This window comes from Malaclemys terrapin, chromosome 2 (assembly GCF_027887155.1).
Source record: "Malaclemys terrapin pileata isolate rMalTer1 chromosome 2, rMalTer1.hap1, whole genome shotgun sequence".
NCBI classification, from domain to species: Eukaryota; Metazoa; Chordata; order Testudines; family Emydidae; genus Malaclemys; species Malaclemys terrapin.
Genome location: NC_071506.1, coordinates 220,341,454 through 220,363,318, shown reverse-complemented (window position 1 = coordinate 220,363,318; position 21,865 = coordinate 220,341,454). Strand labels below are relative to the sequence as shown.

General features: G+C 42.4%; 1 protein-coding gene across 1 annotated transcript in view; it reads left to right on the top strand.

The window, feature by feature from the left end:
• KCNH8 (potassium voltage-gated channel subfamily H member 8) overlaps nt 1-21,865 on the top strand; it is a 355,081-nt gene that overhangs the window by 114,996 nt on the left and 218,220 nt on the right. The window contains exon 2 of the mRNA XM_054020303.1: nt 14,851-15,084. Coding sequence (XP_053876278.1) covers nt 14,851-15,084 — 234 coding nt within the window. The remainder of the gene's footprint in view (nt 1-14,850; nt 15,085-21,865) is intronic.

The window sequence follows — 21,865 nt, the reverse complement described above, 5'->3', positions numbered from 1 at the left end:
CGTCTTCATTAAAGCACTGCAGCTGCACCAGTGCAGCATTTTAAGTGTAGACCTGCCCAGAGAGATGTTAGAATCTCCTCTCCTGAGGATGCTAGATCCCTTGCTGCAAACTAATGATGTCAAAACTCCATGGGCTGTTTCACCTTCAGGCTTATCCCTGAATAGTGGGTGGGATAGAGCTGTATTGTTCCAAAGAGAGCTTAGGAAAGGAATTGTGACTCCCCCTCGAGGTTTTCCCCCTACTCCTCTCTTGCTTTGTCCCAGGGACAGAGACTAAAGTACTTCTCTTATCAGGGTGCAGTTCACTCCTCCTTTGCAGTCAGGCAGCTCTGCTAGCTGAGGTGTATGGGGGGCAAGGGGATGACTCCATTCCAGGAGGCAGGAAGTATATTCTGTAAGCTGATGAGCACTCTTGTCAATCATGAAGCCTCTCATTCAACCTCGTTTCTCAAGAGGAATGTATACAGTGATGAGAGAGCCACTATGTTCTTGTTCTTTCTACAGCTTTTCATTTTATTGGCAAAAACATCTTTTTAAAAGCATACATTGTATGCCTAGGAATGATTTGTTTTGTAGAGTCCTGTCTACAGCTAAGGGCAATATGATGAATGAAAGTAGGTGGAAGTCCCCAGGAATACTGGATCATCCTTTCTGTGAAATATGTATCTCCTGCAACATTCATCACAGAGTAGTGAGGTTCCGCAGACAGCACAAAGAAGGCTTTGATATAAACTAAATCACTGAGAACAGGAAGATTACAAGTACTCCCTTCCTAAATATTATCAGCATTTGCAGAGACATATACATGAATGGACAGAGATAAAACCCGAGAGCTGTTTAACGTAATGGTATGCAGTGTCTGTGTGGGTAAGAGAGTGGCTTTCCAATTCACCCTAGGACAATGGTTTGCTTCTAAGGGAGGCCAAACTTCAGATTGTGATGTCTGGCTCATTAATCAAAAATCCAAACTTACAGCAAAAACCAGTCATGATCAGGAGTTTTGGATAAACTGTCTGAATCCCAAAATAAATCTGTTCTCAAAACCAGTCAGAATATAGGACACTAATACTAAATCAACTTCCATAAAAAACAAAAACTACTCTGGTGAGAGTAGTATATTGTAATCTAACAATAGAAAATCAATATAGTCATTTAGAAAAAGAATATTTTGGGTGTACCTTAACATATTGGGCTCAAAAGGATGTACTAGATGAGGGAACAATGGCCAAGTATACTCCGGTAGCAGGAATTCCTTGAGCCAGTGGAACTCAGACAGGCACAATGCCTTCCAGAACACCGGAAGAGCACGGTTACCACACCAGTCTCTGAGAGAGAGCTTGAGTGGCAGTGGGGTAGATGAACCTCCCTTGGAGATTGTAACAAGGCCATAGTGTTGCCCATAGAGGCCAGGAAAGGGAGAGGGGAGACTAGCCCTGGAGTCCCGTTAGCCTGGAGTAATCATTTATGCTCCCATTGTGCCTGACTCCTATACAGGGATACAAGGTGGGGAGGACTTCCATGAATGCAAGTATGAACAAATGGGCTCATAGGTAACAGCAGGAGGCCTTTATTCTGTAGCATCTTTATTTTCCCTTGATAAATGCTCCTAATAAAAAGAGCTGCTTTGCTGTCACTTACAAGCTGAAATAAATGTAGTCCCAGCTCAAAATATTAAGTTACAGTTCAAATAGGTCTACATTTCGGCCTGTTATGAGTAATCATAGTTTTGGAATATCGCTTACCAATATTTAATTATATCCATTGGAACGGTTATTGATAATAGTAATCATCTGTGTCAAATAGTTGATGTAGTCTACCTGATTTGAGAATGTCAGATACTTTTCTGGAAGAGAAAGGAACAAGGACCATTTGTTTTGTAAATTGTTTTAATTTAGCTCTTAGACCATTGGTGCCTAATGCTGTACAAATATAGAAGTAGATATGATCCCCAAATAGATAGGTAGAATGCGAATTTTTTGAGGCAGGGAACTGAAATGCGCTTTCGCCTCTTTTTCTGATGGTTGCTAAATTTGACTGAGTAACACAATTACTGACCTTTTCAGAGTAATCTCCTCCTGAGGAAGAGTCAAAGGAATACTGCTACTAATAGAATTTGAACTTGAAGAATTTACATAATAAGGCATCTGTTATCAAATAATGTAATTATGGGTGATGCCAGATATGTATTGCACTTTTCTTGGATATTCTACTTGATTGACCACAGAGCACTAGTTTTTAATTCCCAAAGAATGTTAAATATCTTGTACAAAAAAAAAAAAAATATCACCACCAAACTCCCCATACAATATAAACCAAACTTCCCATATAATATTCCCATAACCCAGACTGAGGAGAGGTACTAGTTAACTATATTCTTTCTTTCAGTTCACTTAGGTCTAAGTAAATCCCAGAAGGCAGTAAGAAGTAAGTTTACTTAAACCTTATTAGGTCTAAGTAAACCCCCAGAAACATAGCAAAATTGTGTAAATGAATTATTACCTATTTTCTCTCCCCCACTGCTGTCCTTCCTCTTTTTTTGGTCACATATGTATATTACATCTTATATCAAATTATGCTAATGCTCCTCAAGGTGGGGACAATATCCATCTGTTGGTCTTTTTCTCATAATTTTGTACTACCACCAAGCACTGTAGTATCCGAGCACCTTCCATGTAAATAGAGTGGCACTGACAAAGTTGCTAGTGGACTTCATGGAGTTTCTAGCTCTTCTCCCTTTTTGAGTTATAGAAACTTCTGCTTTTTTTAAATATTTTTAAAGCATAGTGGTAGATGTCATAAATGGGGTTTTGGTGAGAAACTTTATTAAATAAATAGGAAGGTTAACAGTGTTTCCTAAAGGTGGTCAGATTCTGGCTTCATCTAATCTCCTCTGGAAGTCTATTCCACTATCAAATCCCCTGAGCTGAAAATGTTTAACTCCTGGCTCTGATGCACTTCATTCTGGGCTTTATGCTTTGCATTATCCCAGAGGACAGCATTTCCATGCTGTTCATAGAGGGAGATGTGGCTTCCTGTCTAGTTGTGACCTGATCTATTAGTGGCTTTGAAGATTGACCAATGTCCTGAACTGGCAGTGGATGAGAAGTGGGAGCCTACGGAGGGACCATGGCACAAACCCAATGTGCTTACATGGGCAAAACTGGGATGGATATAGACAGCTGTCGTTTGCCCCAGATTTTGCATTGTCTTCACATTCATCTTCAGATACAATGAATTGTAGTGTTCCAATATGGTGGTGACAAATGCATGGATCGCTGTGGCCAGGGCTTCATCTAGCAGGAAGGGCTGGTGATTCTTAGCAAGTTGGAGGTAAAAGGAAGCGTTTCCAGCCACTGAAGCTGCCTGCCCATCCATGTTCAGTGTCGTCCTCTGTGTTTGTGGAGCATCTAGCACAATATGGGGCTCCAATTTTGAGTGTAGTTTTTAGGCACTACCCCACTACAAATACAGTAACTTCTAAAGGCTTAGCTAGGATATTAGTTACATGACATGCATTGCTGCATAGTTGGTAAAATCAGCATTGTGATACAGCCACATACAATACCTGAGATCAGAGTTAGACCACTAGATGGTGCTAAAGATACTAATGGTGAATTCAATAGTGCAAATTAGAGACCGGGGAAGTCCCGTACAAGATTGACCCATTTCTACTAGTATGGTAACACTTATATTGGCCAATACCCCCCAAACCCTTTTTCTCTGTAATGCTCCTAATTAATTATTTATTTGGTGGGTCTGAAGGAAAATTCCATACTAACTTCTACAAAATTACTTTTGGAGGCAAAAGATTTGACTGACTATATAAATTTTGGGCCAGCATTTTCAAACATGAGTGCCTAACTTAAGCAGCCAACCCAAATTTGAAAGTGTTAAAATTTTTGGAGGGGGACTGAGCAGAGGGTGGAGCGAGAAGTGGGTGGAGGTGGAAAAATTTAGTGCAGACTTTTCTATTGAAAGTAAGGCAGTATTGAGAAGTGACACCTTCAGGTCACTTTATACTGAAGAGGTTTCTTAAAATAAGGAACTAATTATTATTATTATTTTTTAGAGTTAAGGGAATAATTCATAATCACTTATTTGATACATTTTGTCTCCACACAGATTGCAATTTTCTCAAATTCACCCATTATCTTGAGAAAATTATTTGATTGTATGCTCACTTTTGAGCAATTTGACATGAGTATCTGGTATGTGAAATCTGAGAATTAAGCTGTGTAAGTTTAGTTACTTAAGTCATGAGATATATTTCTGTTCCTTGATGAGAACTTTTAGAATCAGATTTTCCAGTGTGTGTGTTTATGGCAGGTGAATTTTTAAATTTGACATCTGGGAATATTCTCCAGTATGTGCTTAAAAATTGCTGTTTCTGTGAGCATTTAATTCTTAAAGTCAATATTTGCTGAAAGTCTTTTGCAGTGTCTGCCTAACTTTACATAAAACCAACCCAATTCCCATCATTCTGCAAACACTACTAGACACCGTACAGAAAATAGTCTCATTGAAGGCCCATTAAACTTACTCATGGTAATAAGCAGTGATGAGCTGCCAGAATGTTAACAACCGGTTCCCTACTGGGTCTTCGGCGGCGGGTCGTTCACTCGCTCTGGGTTTTCGGCGGCACTGAAAGATCCGCCACCAAAGTTCCGCCGAAAACCTGGAGCGAGTGAGGACTCGCTGCCGAAGACCCGGTAGGGAACCGAAGTGCTGCTGCCGACCTGGTAGGGAACCAGTTATTAAGCGCCGCCCAGTGACTACAAGTCCGAGACCCCCCCCATCATAAATGTCCCCCAGAGCCCCACCCAACTTGCCCCTCTCCCTGTCCCCTGACTGCCCCAACCCCAGGATTGAAAGTAGAAATAGGGACTTACCGGTACGGGGTTGGGTTGGGGCCGGCTCTGGCCCCCGGAATGGGCGGAGCCTCGGGTGGAAGGGGTGGGAATGGGGGGGCTCAGAGCCAGCCCCAGCCTGCCCTGTACCAGTAAGTGCCCTCCCTTTCCCCCGCTGAGGTAGCAGCAGCAGCCGGGGGCTCCGGCAGCAGTTTAAAGGGCCCAGGGCTCGGCCGCCGCTACCGCCCCTGGCCCTTTAAACCGCTGCCGGAGCCCCCGGCTGCCCCTGCTACCCCACGGCTCCAGCAGCGGGACTCCGGGGGCTATTTAAAGGGCCGGGGCTGTAGAGGCAGCCAGAGCCCCGGGCCCTTTAAATAGCCCTTGGAGCCCCGCCGCTACTCCAAGGCTCCAGGGGCTATTTAAAGGGCCCAGGACTCCCCTGCTTCTATTGCCCCAGCCCTTTAAATAGACCCCGGAGCCCTTGGGTAGCAGTGGCGGGGCTCTGGTGGCTATTTAAAGGGCCCAGGGCAATAGAGGCAGTGGGAGCCCTGGCCCTTTAAATTGCCGCCTGGGGAAGCCAGGCCGCCCTGCTACGGCACACCAGCTCTTGCCAGTACGCCGTACCGGGGCGTATCGACTTACTTTCACCTCTGCCTGACCCCATCCACCACCACCCTGATAGATCCCCGGAACTCCCACACCTACCCAACCCCCCCCATTCCCTGTCCCCTGACCACCCCCCCAGAACCTCCCCCCCTTCCAACCGCTCCCTGCCCCTTATCCAACCCCACATTCAAAGAAACAACTCACCAGGCAACACGCCCTTGTGGCTAGGTGCAGGGCCTTCTCCTTGGTAGGTTCTTCCTGTTGGACATCTCTCTTCAGGCCTTTGGTGGCCTAGTCCTCTGGCCAGGTCTGTTAAAAGTTCAGTCCCGTCTAGGGGTATTCAACATCCCAAAATGAGCACCACTTTCAACAACAATCCCAAGTTCCCAAAAAAACAAAAGGTCCTTCACTCCTCCCAGGCTCAACTCGCTGTTCTTCTCACTCTTATCAGCCTGCTGACTCCCTAGGCTTTCCCCTATTGGGTGTCCAAGTATATCATAAACCAAAACCGTCTCCTTCCACCACAGCTTTTCTTCAGATGCCTGTTCCTTGTGGAATGCTGGCCTCAGGATCACATTCCAGTGGCCTACCACAGGAGTTCATACTAGTCTCCTCTACAGCTAGCTCCACACTAATGGGCTTCCTCCCCACATACTGCACAGTTGTTGCAGGGTGGGGCTAATTAAACAGGGTTAGGGCATGGCTACACTTGTAGATGTAGAGCGCTTTGAGTTAAACCAGCCTTCATAGAGTGCAGTAGGGAAAGTGCTGTAGTCTGTCCACGCTGACAGCTGCCAGCACACTGGCATGGCCACATTAGCAGCTCTTGCAATGGCCACAGAGAGCAGTACATTGTGGTAGCTATCCCAGCATGCAAGTGGCTGCAATGTGCTTTTCAAATGGGGGAGGTGGAGTGTGACAAGGAGTGTGTTGTGTGTATGTTGGGGGGGAGAGAATGGGTTTTTGGGGGGCTGAGAGTATGTCAGCATGCTGTCTTGTAAGTTCAGACAGCAGCAGTCCTCCCCTTCACCCCCCCGTCTCTCTCTCTCTCTTTTTCTCTCTCTCTCACACACACACACACACACACACACACACACACACACACACACACACACACACACACACACACACACACACACACACACACACACACACACACACACTCTCCATAGTAATAGTTGCTTTGTCTCAGAGCAGATAAGCATACTGGCTTATCCAAAACAATGACAAGAGTGGCCACTTGACTTATGGTGATTATGGGACGTTTCCAGAGGCTGATCAGAGTGCAGTAATGCAACACCTCGTTCACAGTGATGCTGAGTGGTGGCGCATCAAACATTATTCTACTCGCCGAGGTGGTGTACCAGGAGCGCTCTAGCCATGGAGTCAGAGCGCTCTACGTGTCTTGCCAGTGTGGACGGGTAGTGAACTAGTGCACCCGGGGCTCCTTTAATGCGCTATAACTCGCAAGTGTAGCCAAGCCTTGAGTCAGCCTCAGGCCCCCGGCCTATAAAGGAGCGGGCCACCTTGTTTCATGGACACTTTAGAAATAATTGACTGGGTTGAGCGAAGGTATGTTTGTACCCTGCATTTGTAAATGTTGCCTAACTATGAACACGTATATGCAATGAACTAAATCAATGTCAGACTTCACTTGGAGAGACTTGGCCAATTAATTCAATTGTAAAGTTTACAGTGATGGGTCCTGCATTCATAAGAAAGTACAGACTTGTACTTTATTATGTAACATTTCTATCTTCATCAGTGCCACTCCAAATGCATTTAAAGATATAATATTCCCATAACCCAGAATGGGGAGAGGTACTAGTTAACTATCTGCTTTCTTGCAGTTCACTTAGGTCTAAGTAAACCCTTTTCTCCTTATTATGATAAGCAGTCTGATAGACTTCAATGGGCCCTACTCATCTGAGGAAGATTTGGCCCTCAGAAAGTTTGAGTTATAAAATGCTCCCATCCTCAAGTCCACCATGGAGACCATTAATGTTTGTTGAAAATATGTCAGAGATTAAATCAGTTTGTTACATCTGTTAGCCTTAATATTTTCAGCTGCTATTTTAGTCATTCAATATACTCTTACACTTCTTATTGTACATTCTTGCACTCCCTAACTTGGGCAAAACTGCCATTAACTGACTCACGTTGTGAGTTGCCTGAGCAGGAACTGTTGGATGTTCACAGAAAAGGAACGCAAAGGAGCAAGAATGGACTCAAGGAGGCATCACTTGCATGTGGCCCACATTTCAAAGCTTATCTTCACCACTGTAAGCGCTAGAGATTTAATCTTTTTAAAGGAAATCTGGAGCACAGTTATGCAGCAGGTTTGGGTTTTTTTCTCAGAAGCTGTATTTACGTGGCCAGTAGCGGGGCTCTCACGATTTCTAATCAATCTTTTAAAGCATTATTAGACTGCCATCCTTGAGCACTGTCACCATTCATCCTTTACTCGTGAGCTGTTCAGCAAGTGACACTTGACTTGAGGCAGCACACAGACGCATTTACATTGATGTAGTGAAACAACTAAATGGGAATTAAGAGATGTTGCCTTTTACCAGTTTTATTTTAAGAGAAATATGATTAGTGGTTTCTACACATATGCACATGTGGAAACAAATTTTCCAGTGAACTGTTTGTTTTGTATTGCCCACAGCAACTCTTCTACTGTAAGCCAGTGGTGCCAACACTTTTCTTGTCATATTCCTCCCTTACCAGTAATGGAATCTGTCCATAACCCCCCTACATTACTGCACAGTTGGCACAGCAGAGGAGCTTGGGCTGAAGGTGTAGTTGGGGTCAGAACTGGAGCTAGGCTGGGCTGGGGGTGGAGCAGAGCTGTGACTGGCCCTAGAGCTGTGGCTGCGCTGGGAGCAGAGCAGAGCTGTGGCAGGGGGCAGAGTGGAGATAGGGCTGGGGGCATAACTGGGCTCGGGCCAGAGTGGGGCTGGGTGGTACTCCCTCCCTACCCCCTCTGGGGGCTGGCCCAGGCTCCACTGCACCCCCCCCCCCAAACATTCCTCTGGACTTCACAGTTTGGGGACCACTGATGTAACTCCTTTTTCCTCAGCTTCCAGCCTACAGATTTCTCATTTGTATACTAATTCATTCTTCCTACTTTTGTATTTTATGAGATGACTGGTTTTCAGTAAAGCCCATTGAGTTTAATGCCAAAGCTTTTTGTCCGTCACCTTAAACTTGATCGATCTGTGGTTTCTATGGTTCATTTGTGGAATATTACTGCAGAATGTATGCACAAGAGTATGGGATTTTATTTCAAATTTCAAAATTGTGGAAATAAACCACTATTAAATCAAATTACTTAGCTGCGAAGAAACATTATGCCAGTATATATTTAAAATAGTACTTAATTAAAAAGATTCTAAAAAAGAAATACTGTTAACGAGCAGATCAATTTTTGTTTAGAATCCACTGGGCCTATATATAAACTATTTTTAGCACAAGTGTTGAAGCAACTCTTACAAATATTAATTGTTCAGGCAGTGGAAACATTTATACATTTTCTTCTGGTTTTTGTTTATTTCATGGGTAACTATGATTTATACTTTGTATAGTAGAATTATAAGTACACAATTTCTAGTTAAAGTGGAATTTGCAAATCAGGAAATAGACTATGGCCCTGATCCTGCAGCATTAAAGTTAGTAGGAGCTTTGCCATTGACTTTAATGAGTATGATCAAGCCCTAGGAACCTGAGCCAACATATTTTAAAGTCAGTGGAAAGGCTGCAATTGAGTTCAGTGGGTTTTGGATCAGGCTGTTTGAGCATTTTTTTTCTGATTTATGCAGCAGCACTGATGTCAATGGACCAATCCCAAATTTACTTCAATGTCACTGCTGGTAGAATTTGCCCCTATTCCATGATTTACAAGTTCTTAGTATAATTAGTGTATTCTAATCTATTCTTGTATCTAAAAACACATTCAAACTCTCCTACAATTAGGTAGCATTCTCCAGAACCCTTTTTGTCCTTTCAGTGTTCGAGTCTGCTTCATGCATCTGACACTGAATTAGATAAAGAGATAAATGACTTTGCAGTGGATAATTGTAATGTAAGCAATAAGAAATCCAGAAATAAATTAAGTTTATAGCTACAGTTGCTTTTGGGATGTGAGATCCATCACTTTTATACTGTAGCACCATCATTAAGTTGCAGTGCAAGCATATGATTTTAATTCTTTTGGCAGTATGGGGATTTGATTTTGTGTTGACAGCAGGGGCAGTATATGTCAATGTACAATTGGTAATAATTATTCCCTAGTTAGGCAAATAAAAATGACAGGCTGAGGAGTCAAACAATACATTGAACTGATCTAGATTTTTTAAAATAGATATGTGGCAAACAAGAAGTATCTATTTGAATTTCATCAACAATTTTGAAAAGATCTTTAATTAGATAGTAGCAAAGAGTGAGTAATTGAACCCAGACATGTGAAGTGTAACCCCTGAAGGCAAACCTATCCAAAGAAAACTCTGCATTGTCCTAAAAATACTGGTGTCCCAGCAAGTATCAGCCAACATCTCTCACTATGGTGTAAATAAGGAGTAACTCAGTTGAAGTCAGTGGAATTTCACTGATATAAAATCTAAGTATGAGGAGAATCAAGCCCATTGTTTTTTCCTGTAGGTTTATACACTGTTTCCCCCACCAAACAGCTATGAATACTTAATTGTTTACATATTTAGATTTATACATTGTGCAGACTGACCCAAGCCATTATCCGCTTATGAATATTTATCCAGGGATGCATTTTATTCAGCATCTTCCCCCTCACCACACAAACAGTTCTAAACAATGAAAGATGTCTGCTTTGGGAGAAAGCTGCACCTGGGTCCCCTTTAGGATGCTGTAGGGTAAACACACATTAATGAGCAGAATACAAGAAAAATACTGGCTTTTGGCATTCAGGGTGAAGTTTGGACAGATCACGAAAGGCCACCTACAACACTGAAGCCCTGCATTTTATCTTGATGGTAGGAGAAGCACAGGCAAAAAGGCTGTGCAACGGGACCTATACGCCACATGGAGGGGGTGCCATACTAGTGCAAAAGAGACCAGAACAGAGGGGGCTGCTGACTTAGGGTGATTGTGTGGCCCTCATGAACCAAAAACCCCAAAAGGAGTTGCAGTCACCTTCAGATTCATCCACCGGGGATTGAAGTGAACTGTTCCCTGCAATTTGAAAGGTTTAAACTGGATTTGAACCTTCAATCAAAAACTCCAGTAGCCAGCCCCTCTTTATTTCCATGCCACTTCAGCAGCTCCCAGCACCACCACCCACTTCTTCAATGTCTTTAATGTGATTCCTTTTGCCTATTAAAATGTGGGGGACAGAGGCTGTTTGAAGAGGAGCAGAATTTGCCAGCTTTACAGCTAGGCAAACAATTTCAGGCCATGCTTCTGAAATTTCACATGAACAGTTGAAGTTTGCAAACACATTGAACTTTAAAATCAAGACTGAGTTTGAGTGGGCTTGTGATTTAATATGACTATTGCATATAAGAGCTTCAGTCTCTAGATGAGTCATGATTCAGATGTTTTGAAAGAGTGGTACATAACTAAATTATCAGAAATTTACCACTATTTTATGTGATTTTTGTCTTTGGTGTAAACTACAATTATATTCTGAACAATGGTTCTGTATGTGAGATTTTACCAAAGATCCCTAAATGTTAGGAATTATCAAATAAAATGTGATTGTAACTAAACCCCTAACCAGTATCACTGTTATTCTTCAAGTAGAGTTATATGGAGCCTACCATGAGTTCTAGAATGGGCCGCTGCAACAAGAGAACTAAGAAACAGATTAATTTATATAGTGGTTGTGATTCACCTTCCTGTGCATTCTACAGTATCCCCGTCTCTGCTGATATGAGGCCAAAGCTAAAATGATTAGAACATTAGCTCATTAGCATGCACTTTTAAGAAATGTGTTTAGAAAAATGCAGTTCTCATTTCTTACACACGTTCCAAATTAACTTCTTTGTAATGTATATTAAACGCATGATCAACTTGGCTGGAGATAAGACAGAAAGTTGTTTTTTGTTTTGTTTTGTTTTGTTTTTTAATTGGGTGAGCAGCAGCTCAGACTTCTGGAAACAAGTTTGAAATATTTGAGAAGCAACAATAGGGGGATTGAGAGAGATTCAGGATGACCCTGCCTGCAGGTAGGGGATCTTGGGGGACAACTACTGCACTGGTGGGGTGCAAAATAAACTTTATTAAGAAAATGCAAAAACAGGGAAAATTCAATAGTGAGGGATACGGGGTTTGTTAAGGTAGACAATTGGGGAGGGGTTTCTTTTAGTAAATAGGATAAGGGGTTTCAATAGTGGGGTACAATACAGTGGGGTCCAATACAGTTGGTAACCAATTAACACTGAAGTATAAATGTAACAGGTAGCTAACAGTTCCTATGTAAAGGGTGTGTCACAGCAGCATATAACCAACTGACAGTTATGGGTAAAATGTGTTAAATAACCAACAACTCTAGGTAAAAATATGTCACAGTGGTGTAAATGTAAAATGTGAGGTGTGTTAGAGAGAAAAAGGGTAACCAATGGGGTTTTATGCTAGACTTCAGTAACACAATTGAGGTTTGGCAGCAGCAGGGGCGGGTGAGCACGTGGGGGAAGGGATTAAAAGAGAGAGAGAGAGAGAAAGGCAGTGGTAGAGGAGTGAGGTTGGGGGATGGGGGAAGAGAGCACGTGGTGGAGACCAAAGGCAGAGGCGCTGCGGAGGGAGATTTAAACTCAGGGAGACACAGAGAGCAGACAGGCTGCAAGTTTAAACAGCAGAGAGACTGCAATGAGTGACTGGGGAGCTCGGGGGGAGACACGGGCAAGATCTGGGGGTGGGGTTAGGGCAGCGGGAAGACAGACTTAACCACAATTATACAGAATACAGTAAAATCTTATCTATGATCTAACTTAACCAAGACTACACAAATTAGCAAGTAACAGAACACAATGCAACAATTTTTTTTAAATCTAACTTACAGAGCACAATACAAACAATTCTTTAAACATAACTTAACCACAGCTATGCAAAATGAAATTACAACTTATCCAGACTAAGAACCTGATTCTAATAGGTGCACCTTACACTATGCCGCTTCTTTGATTGGGAGGGGGAGCAGTTCCGGAGGGCAGAGTGGTGTGTGCCCAGGGTACAGCCCCGGGGGGGGGGAGGGGTTAACTAGTGGTGGCTGCAGCAGTGGGGTGGCTGCAAGCCAGCAGCCCAGGATACAGTCCAGGAAGGCACAGCCTAGCAGCGGCACAGGCTTATTTCCAGCAGCAAAGGCGCTGCGGAGCAAGAAACAGATTACAGATACAGACCAAGGAGTTAGCTTGGGTCTGTTTGCTGGGGAAACAAGGCCAGCAGCTAGGACAGGGGGAGTTTGCAAGAGGGAGTTCTTACCAATCCCCAGGACAGCAGCAAGCACAGAGACAGGAATGGCAGTAGCATCGGAGGATGGAAAGAGGACTCGATTCGCTTACAATAATCAGGAGATCTCCTGGCACAAATTCGTTGTTCGTGGGAGGGGAGTTTAAAAAACGGGAGTACACTCAAAAACAAACGAGAGCGGGGAGGGGGGCCCCACAAAGACCCCTAGCTGATCAGACCAGGTGGCAAAGCAAGGACCTTCTCCAAGGTCTGATCAGAAAATGTCCGGCTTTAAAGGCAAACTCAGGTAGTTTCCCACCAGTACTTTTGATTGGCTCCTCTTGATACAGGGGAGGAGAGAAGGCAGGGAAAGGCTGCAGGTAAGCATAGGCATGCCTGGGCATGTTCTGAGCCACAGGTATGACTCATGCTTAATTAGTTGACCACTTCAGGTCTTGCATTTCTGGGCAGCGCCCCCCACACCGAGCCCGGGTCTGAACAAAGGAACCAAACAAAGAAGCTCCCTCCCCTGGCAGAGCAATGGCTCCAGTTAGTCTGTACAAGCCATTCCTATGAATAGGGCTGTGACTTTAGTTAGCACAATGGCCGGGAGGGGTGGCCACACAGGACAAACAGAAAGAAGAGGGGAAAAAGGAATGCAGCAGGGGGACAGCTGTAACAGACACAGGAGAAAGGTGATTGAAATTAGGATTGCTCTCTTATGTTGTGGTCTCAAGAATGAAGAAGTTGAAGCACTAATCTAGCACCAATTTTCAAAAGTATTAGGTTTATGAAGATACAGATGGTCACCAAATGAGATTTTGAAAAGCACCTGCCCAGCTTAGATATCTTAGACATCTAGGGTTTCATTGTTGGCTAATTTTTCCTTAAAGATTTTTTTAGAAGCTCTTCTGAGCTCCTCCACTATTAATTTTCAAGTTACCATTTCCTTAGTAACATAAAGATTAGTCCTTTTGTTTTCCTTCTTAAAATCAATTTGCATGAAATGACTCTTTAGAAGTCTTGCTCACATTTTAAAACACATTGCAAATAAAAATATGAGGTTTAATAAGCCTGATAATATTAAAGGGAGCAAATTATGTGGTCCTTAGTTGAGCAAAACTCATTTACTTCAATGGGAGACTTGCTTGATTAAGAATTTTGTCCCAGAAGTTTTTTATTTTTTTTAAATCATAATGTAACAAATATGTTATAGATCTTTTTAAATAATGTTAGGTTTTTAAAGTGAATGCTTGTGAAAAGCATTTGTGTGACAGATTTTTAGACTGAAATCTGCATCCCCAAAGAGGAGATGCACCCTGAGAAGTAAGAGGGCAGCTGTCTCCACAATGCTTCACCAGCATGCCTCAATCCCACCTTCAGAGATGCCTCAAGAGATATTGTAAAGGGGTATTTAAGTTCTTCTCATTCAGTCATTGGCTTCTCTACTAAGGTGCTCAGTTGTGGTTGTTTTGATATATTGACAGCAGTCCACTAAAAAGTGCTCTGAAACCATTAACTTATTTTAAAAATACCACACCGATCATGAAGAGCCATTTAAATGGTAATGACAGGTTTCAGAGTAGCAGCCGTGTTAGTCTGTATCCGCAAAAAGAACAGGAGTACTTGTGGCACCTTAGAGACTAACACATTTATTAGAGCATAAGCTTTCGTGGACTACAGCCCACTTCTTCTGGCCACTGGACTTAATCTAAATTCAGTCTAGTGAGTGAGAAATGGAAGTTTCAGTCTGATCCCTCTTTCCCACAACCCCTGAGTTATGGGATAGGTAAAGTTGGGGGCATTGGTTTGCTATTATTCTCTTTATTTCAACCCAATAACATTCTTCTGCTGTACACAGGCTGGTTTTATGTATTCATGCACAGTTGTGGCATCCATCATAGCTATTCAAAGAACTATGATAGACATGCTGTAATTCAGTCTGTAATTCATGTTTTACTTCTGTGTTCCTCTGCAGATAGTAACTTCATCCTTGCAAATGCTCAGGTGGCTAAGGGATTCCCTATAGTTTACTGTTCAGATGGCTTCTGTGAACTTGCTGGATTTGCACGAACTGAAGTCATGCAGAAGAGCTGCAGCTGTAAATTTTTACTTGGTGCTGAAACAAATGAGCAGATGATTCTTCAAATTGAAAAGTCACTGGAAGATAAGGTGGAATTCAAAGGAGAAGTCATGTTTTATAAGAAGAATGGTGAGTTTTATTGCTTTCATCAGTGTTCTATTAGTTCCAGACAAGCTGAAATTTGCTATTATTCAGCATAGTAGTTCTATATCCACTGTATTTAACAATACTGCATGTGAATGTTCAGAAGGCTACAGAATGGATTTGAATAAAGGCAGGGCTGTTATGGTGGTAGAAGTGTGAATATATATGTAGAAGTGGTAATATCTATGTGATAAATTGCAGGGTTTTGTAAAAAGGTGGAGAGACATAAATTGCAGTGTGGAGCACTGAGTTTTATTCAGTGTAGAAGATGCACCATGTCTACTCCTCTTGTAATCAAGCATTGACCTGGTCTTATTGAAACTTTAAAACAAAAATTAAATTAAAACTCACCTACAGACAGAGACTAAGCATGGAAAAATTCAGCCTGATAGAGCTGGTTGGAAAATTCACAGTGAAACTGTTTTCCTTGGGAAAATACCATTTTGACCAAAAAAAAATCCCCACAATTTTTTCACAAAATGGCTTGATTTTGAGAATTTCCCACAAAATTTGTTCAGAATTGGAACGAACAAACAGATTTTCAAATATCAAAATGTTTTACCAAATGGAAATTCCAAGTTTCAACCAGCTCTACTGATTCTGAAATTTTCAGAAAGTTTTGAATGTCTTAGAGTGCTCTTTCTCTAGCTGCTATAATACATGTAATAGCCAAGGTTTAAAAAACAAACAAACAAAAAACAGGTGCCTAGACTTAGTTCAGCGGATATTGGATTGGGACCGAAAAGCACAAGCCCCTACTTATTTACAGCTAAAGGAGTTCATATTTGTATGAAGAGGTAGAGGCTTGTGCGTTTTGAGCTGAAGGCCCTAAGTTTGATCCCCATTTATGACTGTGATATCTGTATGTGTCTGCACAGAAGATATATCAGCAAGGGGAAAAAAAGACTTGGATTTGCACCAGCATGCCTGTAGACAAGTGATATAGACCATTCTTCCACCCATTCTGTGGATGGCAGGCTCCTTCACGCCACCTCTTAGAACACCTCCCTCACTCGTTGCTAGGTGTTTTGATTGTGTTGCCTTTGAAGTGAAGCACTGGCCATATGTGATGCTCAAGCACGAATAACCAATGGGTGAGCAACTGACATAATGCTGTGAGAATGGTCTCAAACAATTAAAAAATATTTAGGGCTTGAGGCTGTAGTTCACTGTGTATCAGCTTTCATTTTTATTTTTTAAGCTTAGCATTTGTGAACAAATGTTCTGGCTAGGTGCCTTCTTCACAGCTCTTGCTTAATATTTATGTGCTGTTGAAATGTTTCCCTGTAGAATTATATTACTTTGGTATTATACGTTTTTAAAGATGAGCATTTTAAAATAATGGATATACTCTGAGGAAAGAAAAGACTATGTATTGAAAATACTAGGAGAAGAATTGTCCCCTTTTCTGATTGCAATATACGAGGGAAAAGGGTCATATAGTCTATAGGCTCATAAACCTCAGGCTAATACAAACTCCATATTTAAAGTGTCGTATTATGTACAAACATTTTGAAGATGCAATAAAAGGCTTCCCTCTCCTACTTTTAGCATTTAAAAGAAAATGTTGCAGTGTGTCTGGAGCACATGTTCTGTGAAGCTGATTCAAAGTTAATTACTGATTTACTGATCTTTCTTGGATATGAAAAATGTTCCAGAAGTTTCAAGGGCCACTTTTTTTTCCCCATTGTTGGATAGCGGTGACTAAACAAAGTTCTAAGAGAGAAGATTTAAGATTAGGTGAATGGAAGAATTAGGGCCAGTTGTACTCACTGGCTTTTACCTGGGATGTAAATTGAATTCTCACTGCACCATCAGCAATGAATATCGCCTGTAACACTTATGGTGGTAAAAAAGGCAGAAAGAAATTATCATGGAATTGTAGGTAGATTTCCTTAGCAATTAAGGAGTTGGATCACAGATCAGTTGGGATGGACAAACTGGTTTGGATAAAAAAATTTCCACCTACTTTCACCTCTTAAACCTTTGTATATAATTTGAATCAAACTCATCAAATCATTTTCAAAGTATAAACAAATTCCTCTTACTATCCATTATATTTTATTTTCATGTATTTATGCACCATCTGGAAGTGCTGAAATATCATGAGACTGTTTTTGCATAAAACGGAAGAAAGGCAAGAAATCTCACAAGAAAGATTATTTTTGTGGTTTTTCAACTCTCAGTTGCAGACCCAGAAAATTTGGCAAAGCATCCATAATTTATGTATCTGAATAAAATGGAATTACTGAAACTCTGAGGTTTGCCCAGAAATTGAAGACATAAGACAGTATGTGGATTTTTTTAATTTTATTTTAGCTCTTTAAGGGCATCTATGAAATACAAAAAAGTGGTTTTTGGGTTTTTAATTTAAAAAACAAAAGAAAAATTGAAACCCTTTCATTGAAACCACTCCCTTTTTTTAAGCCTTGTCCCAGCTGTCCTCACTTTTTTGGCAAAACTGTTGGCAAGAGCAAACGGGACAAATGCCCACCTTTGTCCAAAAAAAAAAAAAAAAAAAAGATGTGGAGGAACATGGGGAAAGAGATGAGAGGGTGAGCCCCATGAAGTGTTCTATTATTCCCTTTGAGAGAAATGGTCGCCCTAATCATAGAAAATCAGAGTTGGAAGGGACCTCAGGAGATCATTTAGTCTAACCCCCTGCTCAAAGCAGGGCCAATCCCCAACTAAATCCCCAAATGGCCCCCTCAAGGATTGAACTCACAACCCTGGGCTTAGCAGGCCAATGCTCAAACCACTGAGCTATCCCTTCCCCGCCCTCAGTCACATGAGTATCTGGGTTTAGGACACTTCACAGGTGCAGACTCACCCTGGGTGCTAGACCAATTGGGATTCATTGCACATAGTATACATTACTAAGAGTCTGCATAATTAAAGAAAATGATAGAAAAAGGGAGAGAAATAAGGTTCTGTTGGGAGAAACCCTAAAACAATCTGCACAGGCTAAGCCAGAGGTCCCAAACGCGCGTGGCCCGCGGGATTCTTTCGTGTGGCCCGCCAAGCTCCCCACACCCCCTCTGCCTACCCCGTGGCGCCGCGAGTACTGTGCCACTCCCTGAAGCGGCTGGAATGATATCCCTGCAGCCCCGGGCGGGGGGAGGAAGGAAATAGAGGGCTCTGTGCTCTCGCTTCCAAGCACCACCCCCTGTAGCTCCCATTAGCTGGGAACTGGGAACCACGGCCAATGGGAGCTTTGGGGGAGGTACCTGGAGGAGCAGCAAGAGCAGCACATGGCTCTGTTTCCTGCTCTTCCCCCTCCCCCCGCAGGGACTCCGGCCGCTCCCTGGAGCGGGGCCAGGGCACGGAGCCTGCTCTGGCCATGATACGCGGCGCTGCTACCCCGGAGCCGCTCTAGGTAAGCTGCGCTGGGCTGGAGCCCACACCCCTCCTGCACCCCAACCCCCAGTCCAGAGCCCCCTGCCACATCCCACACCCCTCCCACACCCCAACTCCCTGCCCTGAGCCCCCTGCCGTACCCTGCACACCTCCTGCACTCCCTGCACCCCGACCCCCTGCTGCAACCCTCACCCCTCCTTAACCCCCCACCCCAATTCCCTGCCCTGAGCCCCCTGCTGTACCCTGCACACTTCCTGCACCTCAAATCCCTGCCCTGAGCCCCTGCCACATCCCGCACCCCTCCTGCACCCCCTGGGGACAGGGAGGAGGCAGAGTTGGGGTGAGGACTTAGGGGAAGGCATTGGAATGGGGGCAGGGAAGGGGTGGGAAGAGGCAGGGCCTCATGGAAGGGGTGGAGTGGGGGCGGGGCCGGAGGCAGCAAGGGGTGGGTTTCAATGCACTAGTTCTCATGCGGCCCTCGTAGTCATTTGAGTTTGAGACCCCTGGGCTAAGCCTCTGCTGGGTAAGATTTATGTTGTAAGAGTAGTCAGGCCTCAGGCTTCTGATACATGACTTTAAAAATAAAAACTAAAAATTTACCTCAGGAAGGAAGTGAGTTTAGATCATAAAACCCTTGTACGTGTTCCTCATGGGAAGCGGGGCTTACTCCCATTTGAAACCTGTGTAGGCACATAAGTTATTAAATATCATTATAACTTTTCTTTTAAAAGTGCTCTTCATGCTGAGAACTAATTAGTTACCAAATTTCCTATTAGATTTGTACAGCTACAAAAACCACTCTATTAAAAATCCAGTAGATTTGTCCAGCTCTTCTCAGTGTGACACTTCACTTTCTTCAGTGTGTCCTTTATCATGGTTATTTGCTTATTTTTTGGCTCTCCATCTGATACAAGGCATGCATCTCTCCATGAATTGTGGTTCAACTTTTAGCTTCTACTTCATATTTCTGACAAATACCATTAATAGGTCATAACTTGCAGGTACATAACATCAGTGTGCCCCCTGATCTTAGTTGCTTTATACAGCAATGTGATTGGGCTGGAAGAAGTCTGAGAGTTTTGCTCTGGGAAGGGATTGGCTATTGGATAGCTGTGTAATCCCTGATCCAACTAGTGAGGAACGTAACTCCCTGCAACCTATGTTGCCCAGATGGCTCTTTTGCCTATCCTGCACGAGGAGTCATGTAGCATAGAATAAATTCCTAAAGTTCTGATCTATCATGCATGGGCTCACCTTAAAACCTGAGATAGAACTGCCCCAGATAATCTAAAGTCCTGGTCAGTAATGTGAAGAGATGTCCTAGTAGGAAAAGCTGTTACTGTAATATATTACAGTCCTTTAATTTGCTTGTGTTTTAGAATTGCAATTTTACGTATAAGCATAGGCAGAGAATATGGGGTAACTTTGGAACCGAGTTAGCTATCCTGCAAAAGCCAACATGGAAAGTCATGGGGAAATACTTTGAAATGTGGGCACCTGCAGTAATTTCAATCTGCAAAAACAGGAATGTCCCCATTTGAACCTGCTAACCTCATATTTGACTATGTAAGGCATTTCCTACTTATTAAAAGGATATAGAACATCCTAATGGTTATACTTAGGTGAACAACATTGTTATATTAGTGCTTCAGCTGCGAATCTCAGTAGATCAAATATGGACTTAACTGCTGAGCCACTAACCTGCTTAAATGTATACACTAGATCTGGCTTTAATAAAATGGTTGTAGTATGTGTGCCTGTTTATTTTAATAAGCCCGTTAGATAAAATGCACACTATCTAGATAAGACACGTTAACCAGACAGGAGTGCTGAATTAATGAAGATGTCCACAAAAAATTGTCTGAGCCATGTATTTATTGCACTCAGCATCTGATTATAGTCCTTTGTTCATATAGTCCTGGGAAGCAAACCAGTGGTCAAATTCTTAGGCCTAAATTCTGCACTCAGACACCTATGTATGGTCCCAATTTAGTTAACAGAAGTGTTATGTGCACACTCAATAGACTTATCAGACAAACAGGGCCAAATTTAAGCCTGGTGTGAGCAGGGGCAACTTCATTGACTTCACCTACTTGACCTATGGCACCTGCTTACACCATATCTAAATTTGGCCCATAGCAAGTGTGCAAAGTTTTACAAAGTTGTCTGACTTATAAATGTGAGAACAGGCTTGTTCCCTCTGAGTATTTATTTTTGTTTTAGAAGGAACAGAAAGCCTTGAGACATACCAGCAAAAAAATATCAGATTATTCTATAATTCTGCAGCATGCCTGACTTCTCTAATTGGCAGGTCTGACATACCCTCTAGGCAGGCTTGTCTTGCTACCTCAAGAGCTGTCTCAGGCACAGTTCTGAGTTCACAGTAGAGATTGGAATGTCCTCTCAGCACTTATTTAAAAGCTTCATAATGAGCACTGAGCTATGATAAATAATGATTATCAGAGGACACCATGTTTGTGAAAATGCGGTATCGGGTTTTTTGGTTTACTTTCTCTCTGTATTTGATGTAAAATGTAGGGCTAGTATTTTGTAACCATTTAGTAATATTTTTTTATGCCTTATCGTGCTGGCAAGACACAGACCCAAGCTGCAAAATCTGAATACAAGTTCAGTGCTGGAATTTGAACGCGCATAAACTTTTTCAGTGTTTTTATCTAAGCTTCCAGTCTGGCATATTATGGAGAGAAACTATTATGAAATTTGAAATCAAGATTAGGTTTGGATTTTGAGTCACTATGTAGGTTAGGGTGTTTGGATTCAAGTTTCTATTTCAATCCCATCTCTAATGCTATCCTAAATTTAGTGGGTTTGATTCTTGCCCCCAGCACCCTACCAGCTTCATAATTAATTTTTCCCCCTATCACTTAGACATTTCAGTGGTAGTTCAGCTCTAGAATGTAATTGTCAGCAAAACAAATTACAGGTTCTAATTAAAGCAACCCCACTAACTCTTAGAACAAGTTCAATGGAAGTTTTAGAGAAAGTACTGCTTTAAACTGACATCAGCAGAAAGTAAAACTAGCTCGTACGCACTGAACTGAGAGCTGCATGAAGTGTATGAGCTGTACGTGGAAAGCAGTGGCATACCAGAGTTGCACTGTACATCTTTGTCTTTGCAATTATTTTATTCCTGGTCCATGATTAGAGTTAGCAAAAGAAATTTTGCCCAAAACTTTTTTTTTGTCAAAAGATGCAGTTTGGGGTCACTTATCAAATATGTATTGATGTCAGCAAATTGTTGTGGTAAAAAGAAAAAAAATTCAGAAATATTTAAACAGTTTCAACATTTCCAAAATGAAAGTTAGATTTTGGGGGCTACCTTCACCAGGGATTCACAAAATAGAGGAGGACAAGGTGGTGATGCCCCCTGTCCTTACACTCAATAGCT